This window comes from Trachurus japonicus, chromosome 8 (genome assembly GCF_045865225.1).
Source record: "Trachurus japonicus isolate A0001 chromosome 8, Traja_1.0".
In the NCBI taxonomy this organism is placed as follows: Eukaryota; Metazoa; Chordata; class Actinopteri; order Carangiformes; family Carangidae; genus Trachurus; species Trachurus japonicus.
In genome coordinates, this window is record NC_140914.1 from 21,012,239 (window position 1) to 21,020,244 (window position 8,006).

Genomic DNA, 8,006 nt, shown 5'->3' on the forward strand with positions numbered 1-8,006 from the left:
TGACTGTAGAGTCTGAACAGCCATAGTTTGTCTTCTCTCTGCTCTGAAACGTTTACAATAAAGACCGAGCTGGACAGGAAGAGACTGACTCCGTGTGAGACGTCCCTCATTGTGGCTCAATTAAGAAATACTAGCAGAGCACTAGGAGGGAGGAGGGAGGAGGGGAGGGGAGGAGGAGATGTCGGTGCCGGGGACGCTGTCAGATAAAGGGTGACGTCACCTGCATGAGTGCTGCCTTCAGGTGCTCCATGTAATTCCCACTTTCCAATTTACTTTGATTCAGACAATCAATAGATGGGTTGTAGCCTACATCCATGTGGAAAAGATTGTTGTCTTATAAGAAATACAAAAACTCCCCTCAAAATAAAAGCTTGGGTTTTTCCTAGCTTTTTATTTATTTTTATTTTATTTTACCATCCAACATTTTGTGCCAAAACGCACATAATTATTAGATAATATCTTTAGGAATATGTTGCATTAAAACAAGGCATCAACTTAAATGATAAGGATGTGAAAGAAAATTATCATAAAACAGCCTATTGAGGTCCTGTATTAAACATTTCCATTTAGTTATATGAAACAATATAGCCTATTGTTTCATACAATATGAAAACAATATAGCCTATTGTTTCATATAACTAAATGGAAATGTTTAATGAACGCAGAGCCCATCAGGGACAGAGAAAGATACCGTAGATGTAACACTGATGATGACAGTGCTGTAGCAGCAGCATAAAGAGTTAAAGTGTCCTCGTGTATCTGAAGATCTCCGACAGCACTTGAACGCAGCAGCAGCAGCAGCAGCAGCAGCAGCGTTGTGTGGCGGCGGAGCGGTGAAGCCGGTGGTGGGGCTGCGTGAGGCCCAGCCGCTGCTCATCATCACACCGGAGAGAGGACCGGAGGAAACATCCACCCGGCTCTTCTTTCTGTGGTAGCCGCTGCTCGGCTTCATTTCCCGGCTGCAGGTCTCAGATCTGCTCCGCGGATGGTCCCAGCAGCTAGGAGCAGGTGCACTGCCGCCGGCCGGGGCTTTTCTCCTCCTCAAAGGGTTATTACACCATAGGGTTACACACACACACTTGGAGAGAGGGGGGAGGCAACGCCGCTGTTGTTCGGTGTCACTTCCGGGCGAGCGGTCGGTGAATTAGCAGATCACATCTCCGGTGAACAAGGAGAAGTTCATCAGCATCGATGCTTCGTGCGGGCAGGATGGAGGAGTTTGTCACTGAGGAAGAGGAGCCGTGGTACGACCAGAGGGACCTGGAGCAAGGTGAGGCATCATCCCCTCTAACAATGCCCTCTTCCACAGTCTCCCTGGGCTTGTTTTTCTTTCTTTCTTTTTTTTTGTAGGATGGATTCATGCAGGAGGGGGGTGGGTGGATGGAGAGGAGGGAGGAGGTTGCATCCATTTGTAAAAACACATTTCATGCACGAGTGCACGCTCTGTGACTGTACCCATGTCTCTCTCTCTCTGTGTGTCTCTGTCTCTGTCTGTCCACTGAGCCTGGAGCTGCCTTATCATCATCTCCTGCCACTTAGTTTGATCATGATTCATGTCAGTGATGTTTCCCAGAATAGTCCTGCTGTCTGTCTGCCTGTCACACTCCTGTCTCTGCTTCATCTCCTTGGCAGGGCCACATCTAAACCTCAGCACCCCTCATCCCCCTCTCCTCTTGTCTCTTAGATTGTCTTTTCTTTTTTTAAAGCTGTCAAACACTTTCTATCTGCTCTGCTCAGACTGTACGTAGCACTGGCTGGATGACATAAAGGATCAGATCATCTGTGGGGAGCTGGTGACATGTGGTGTGTGTGTATGTGTGCCTACCAAAGGTTAAAACAGGCCGGCCATTGTGGGAAGAAGAATGCGCAACATTTCCCTAAATTTTTGTAGATGTGGAAGTTTCAGAACAAAGAAGAGACTCGGTGAGATGAGACCCACTACAGGGGAACCTCATGTTCATGTGTTAATATGACACATTTCACTGTAGCAGAGTGGACAGTAATCAGGCTGCTGTCATGTCTTTGAATAACTTAACATAAATACACAAAGCAAAGTCGGAGAGGATCTATCTGAAATATCGTGTTCGCATTTGTTTGGGGTTTTTTTTGCTGATGTGCAATGTGATAGTGTTCAATCAGCCCTCTCAGTAATGACTTAAATGGATGCACTTTCATCGGCAGTGCAGAGGAGAGATGAGATGTGTGTGTGTGTGTGTGTGTGTGTGTGTGTGTGTCCTCCTGTAGCACAGGCCTCAGCATCACCCCATCTCCTGATTACCTGCTGACCCAGAGAACTAAAGCAGCTTTGTGTCTCATCATCGCTCTGTACATAGAAAGAAAAGAGAGGCAGGTGGATATCGTTATGTGTGTGTGTGTGTGTTGCATGCGATTTATATCTTATCTATGTGTTATTCAGCAGCGAGCCTAAAGTCATTAAGCCCCCTGGTTGATCTGATTAGGAGGCCCCAGACAGACCTCCTCAGAGGGGATCAAAGATTGCAGGCTTCGGGGTCAGACGGGCTGGAGACTAGAATTTGTGCCGTCAGCAGCACTTGCAGCTCATCACGTCATCCTGCATACTCTGATTCCACTCATAGTCCGAAATGATTCTGCTGTTATGCAACCTCTCTCTCTCTCCTCCCAGCTGTGATATTTAGTAACCCCTGTGTTCACTCTGGTCCCGCAAATGTATGAAATTCATGTGGGCAGATGTGGCATGGTGACTGACTGAACGTGAGATTCACACATCAGAGAGCATCACGGAGATGCACGTGCAGGATGCAACCATGCATTATGAGCATAATATGCACATTCTTGTTGTGTTCATAGGTGATTGATATTTCCCAACAGAGCTTCTACTCTGTGTGCAAAATAATCCAGAAAATTACATAACTAAGACTAAGACGACTTGCACGTGACGGCCCCTCAGGAGCAGAAACAGAGCTGTGACTGAACTGGACCTGGGGGTGAAGGCTCACTGTGCTCTCTCCACAATACACACACACACACACTTACACACACACTCATTATCTCCCAGCATTCAAACCAGTGTTCTGTTATCAGTTCTGCATTGTTGAAACAGGAAATTACAGCCTCTCTCGACCTCCCTCAGCGGCTTTGGAGGCATTTGGAGTGCACAGTGTGAGCTAATGAAGCTTGTTAAAAGTATCAGATGAAACTGAAAGACTCCTGCACCACTCAAGAATGTGTAATACTTAACACATGGATACATAACACAAGCAACCAGCAGTAAAAATATATCTAATATCCAATCTTGCAATGGAGATGGTTAAAATCTGGTGCTTTACACGTACAATGATGCATGTGTGTCTGTTCCTGTCACAGTCACGCCACACACTGCGGCGATAAAACACTGCATTCATGTCCAGTAATGGATGTCAGTGAGTGCAGCTGAGGGTTGAGTGCACTCGTCCAAATGTTGTCTCTCTGTTTCATGCTGCTGATGTCTGTCCTTGTCTCTCTCTGCGTCTGTCAGACCTTCACTTGGCAGCAGAGCTCGGCAAGACTCTCCTGGAACGCAACAAGGAGCTGGAGGACGCCCTTCAGCAGATGTACATCAACAATGAGGACCAAGTGCAGGAGATAGAGGTACACTTGTCTTTTATGGGGTTTTTCCTAGTGCAGTCGGTGCGTTTCAAACTGATTTTATATAGCACATCACACACAAGAAGAAATACCTGGCATCAACTGGCCCCTCTTGATTTTGTACCAAGCTTATAATCATAAAATCTGGAGAGCTTGGAAGAAGAATCAAATAAAAACCAGAAGATGGAACCAGAAGTGTTTGTTCTGTGAACATGAAGTGATAAGTGAAGTGACTGAATCTGTGGCCACATCACAGCTTTAAGACTCATTATTAGTCAGAACCCTGGCTGAGGATCAGTGTGCTCAGCAACACAAACACAACTCTGAATAACTCACAAGTCTGTGCTGCAGGAAAGTGCAAATTTCTCCATATTCCTCGGAAAATTGACATCAGTGTTTGTTAGATTTACTCACAGCCAACACATTTACATATTACATTTATTCTTTAAGAAACTTTTTTTTAATCCAAAGTAATTTGTAATAAGTGCATTGAATCCTTAGAGAAACAATAGCCTGATCTTATTTTTGTCTGAGCATCAACTCTACTGGTGTCACATGAACTCAAGTTCCATTAAAATTGATTTCAAACTATTATATTATATTATTACAGGTATCAAAGTGTATATCAAACTTTCAGAGGGTCAAGTTTGCATTTGTACCCTTATTTATATCGAATGGAAGCTGAAATTTCAACCATTCATGTGTCACATTTAGCTGGCTCAGGTGTTTCTCCATCAGCAATAACAGTGTGAAACCAGTTAGAACTTTCTGCTATTTCATCCTTACTGCTTCACTGCTTAGTTTTCATGCATTCTTCAATACAATGTGCCATTGTCCAGTTGACACTACTGACACCAAACATGAATATAAATTTTAATCAAATCAAATATAATGTTTGTTTTTTTTCCTAAATAGGTCTCCCCATGTACTCATGAACTCATGTTGTCCTGTTTCCCTCTCAGTACCTGTCCAAGCAGTTGGAGATGTTGAGGGAGATGAACGAGCAGCACGCAAAGGTGTACGAGCAGCTGGATGTGACTGCCAGAGAGCTGGAGATCACCAATGAGAAGCTGGTGCTGGAGAGTAAGGCCTCGCAGCAGAAAATAGACAGGTGAGCCACACTGGGACTGTCTGTCTTCATCATCTCCTGCTCTCCACTGTGCTTTTAACAAGATTTTTGTCACTATTATCACATTATTCTTTTAATCAATGTTCGAAGACAAGTGTAAACCAAAATGGGTGATAAGGTGGCAGTAATTTCTTTATTCCTTTACATTTGTTATATTATGATATATTTGTATTATTATTATCATTCTATAACAGCCATGTGATAACAGGCCACACCCTCCACCACTGCAGCTATAAAGCTCTTGTAACACTTATGCTGTCTTTAGCAATTTCATAATCATAATCAGGGATTGAAGTTCCTCACAGACCATAATACAGGACTGAAGGCTAAAAATAGTTTTCAGTGGCTCCTTTGTTCTTTCTAAATGTGCTCCTTCGTGTTCTCTGTTTAGTAACAGCGACCGAAGGAGAATGGTAGGCCTATGTAGAGATTAAAGAGATTTGAGCCATTAATGACATAAGCAGCACAAGGAGGAAACATTGCTGTGTGTTTGCGTCCAGGTTGACGGGCACCATGGAGACGCTGCATGGCCAGGTGGACGGTCTGACAGCCCGGGTGGAGGAGCTGCGAACTCTGGAGGAGCTGAGAGTCCGCAGAGAGAAGAAGGAACGGCGCAAGACTGTCCACTCCTTCCCCTGCCTCAAAGAGCTGTGCACTGCACCACGGTGACTGGGCTGTTTTTTTAAAAGTTGATTCTCTAATGGGCCAGCATGAGCATGCACAATAAAGACACTTGAGTTTGTCACATCCACACTCTGCAGGCAGGTTTTGTTGTGATTCAGTCACAGCTCACATGCTGCATGTAGCCTATGTAGCTGCATAAGGACTCATGAGCTGGACCCCTTCTGATTCTACCGTAAACACCAAGCCTAACACAACACAGTTTGGTACAAGCTGAGTTAAAACAAAAAAATGACATCTCCCCATACAATAGAAACGATTATAACATCAGATAAATCATTTCTGGGCGAAAGAAACGCCTAAAATGTGAAAAATTCAAAAGAACAGCAGAGGCCACTAGCTAGCTAGTTGAAAAGCTAAAGCTAATACTTTTCTCTGTTTTCCAGGTTGGGATACGTTTGTTTTGTATCTCAGATATTTTAGTAAGAGTTATATTGTTTGTTGCACCCCATGAATAATACTGCAGCTAAATGTTAAATCACAAAGGAGAGAGAAAATGTAACGCCTGATAAACTAGTCCTGCTAAAGGCTAACTAGGTTAGTTTAGCAGGGTAACATTGCTGTCTCTCATGTGGTGAAGCTACACTACCACACATTTAAAGATGAGTTTATAAAATTAGCTACAACTGAAAAGAAATTATACATTTAATTTATTTAATTAGTCCTATTAGTTTGTTTCAGACATTTTCTTGATATTAGCCTACATGGGGGTCTCCTCTTTCTTAGTTGAGTTCTGTGACTATTAATAATAATCAAAAAAGGCATCAAATATGTCACACACTCTTTTCTTGAATTTGCTGAATTTTATTAAGTCTGTAAAGAAATGCCAAGATGGTGCTCTGATTGTTTGATTGTGCAGCTGTAAAGTGTAAAATCCAGATACAGTGTAGTGACCAGCTCTTTATTTTGTCAGGTACGAGGACGGTTTCCTGTTGGCCAACCCGGGCAGCGTTGACCTGGCTGAGACGAGGCCGGCGGACGAAGAGAACGGCCGCCTGAGGGACATTGTCACTTCCCTCCGCACAGCCATGGCCACAGAGCGGTCAAAGAGGGAGAGCGCCGAGCGGGAGTACACCACCGTGCTCCACGAGTTTGAGCGTCTGGAGCAGCGCCTGTTGGGAGCGGAGGGCTGCCAGCTGCGCGTCCAGGAGCTCGAGGCTGAGCTCCACGAGATGCAGCAGCTCAGGAAGTCCAGGATGTGTCTGATTGGGGGCATGGAAGACGGCCTAGAGACGCTGCTCAACAACGGCCCTGAGACAGACACCCCAGAGCTGAACACCGGGCTGGAGGAGGGAGGGGAGGGAGGTGCCGGAGAGTCGGGGGCCACGGGGCAGCAGGGGGTCCCGGTGAGGAAGAGCTGCAGCGACACGGCTCTGAATGCAATCTCAGCTCGAGATGCCTCGGGACGACGTCAGGGCAGCTACGCCATGCATGCCAACGGCGTGCGCAAGCGGGGCATGTCCATCCTGAGGGAGGTGGACGAGCAGTACCACGCCCTGCTGGAGAAGTACGAGGAGCTGCTGGGGAAGTGCCGGCGCCACGAGGAGAGCTTGTGCCACGCCGGAGTGCAGACCTCACGACCTGTCTCCAGAGACCCCTCCATGAAGGACTACAGCATGGTCGCCGCGGGGCCCTCGACGTCGGGGGCCGCCGCCGCCGCCGCTGCCTCCTCCTCCTCCGCCACACCTCCCACGCCCCCTCAAACTCCCTCCACCCCGGAGGCCCTGGAGGGGATCAGCAGGCAGGTGGAGCAGGTGGACAAACGGCTCAGCCAGAACACGCCCGAGTACAAGGCGCTGTTCAAAGAGATCTTCTCCCGCCTGCAGAAGACCAAGAGCGACATGAACTCCACCAAGAGCAGAAAGACTAACAAATGAGCTGCAGCTCGTTATTAACAGCCACTGATGCCACATGCACTGAAGACAGTAACTACGCCAGACATATTTATCCCACTTTACCTCACTGTTTTGAGGGTATTCTTGTTTAACATGGCTGTTGGGGTGGGTGGCTGTAGTCACAGTAGGATGATGAATGATCTCTAGGAGGGAAGCTCGGCTGATTAATTTGACGCTGCCAAATTAAAAAACTCTCCACATGGGTGAAAGATGGTTGTGGATGTGGATCAAATGCCTTTTTTTGAGCAACTGTAACTGTAACTCACATAATCAGAACAGAGGGTCTTTTTTTCTGTCTAAGGACAATCTAGGACAATCTAGTACGTGATGTCGTTTCACATACTAGGAGTATTTGAGATGTACTGATGCAGAAATGATTGAAACTATTGCCATTTATTTTTCACATATGGGAAATAATTAAGCTAAATAAATAATATAGCAAATGAGAAAAAACAAACTGCCATTGGCTTTGGAAACTACTAAACATTTGAAGCATGTATCTGTTCAAGTAACTCTTTGCTAGTGCTAGATTGGTCTTAAAAGTAGGTACAAGTAAATCACACAAGCTTTTAACCAGCTTGAGCTGCATAAAGTTGCCAGAGTGATATTTAGACTGTGTGTGTTCTTGGTTGGTTGGTTGGTTGGATGGTACAAATCTCTCCAGACAGCTGTCAAAGTGTGCTGTGCATTAAGTG

The 8,006-nt window shown here is 45.6% G+C and overlaps 1 protein-coding gene across 1 annotated transcript; it reads left to right on the forward strand.

Moving 5' to 3' along the window:
- Positions 1–811: 811 nt before the first annotated feature.
- cdr2l (cerebellar degeneration-related protein 2-like) lies at positions 812–7,748 on the forward strand. Its single transcript, XM_085784615.1, has 5 exons — positions 812–1,270; positions 3,497–3,609; positions 4,569–4,717; positions 5,236–5,400; positions 6,330–7,748. Exons 1-5 carry the CDS (start codon positions 1,192–1,194, stop codon positions 7,291–7,293), a joined length of 1,470 nt encoding a protein of 489 aa, XP_085640741.1. The 5' UTR covers positions 812–1,191; the 3' UTR covers positions 7,294–7,748.
- The last annotated feature ends 258 nt before the right edge of the window (positions 7,749–8,006 follow it).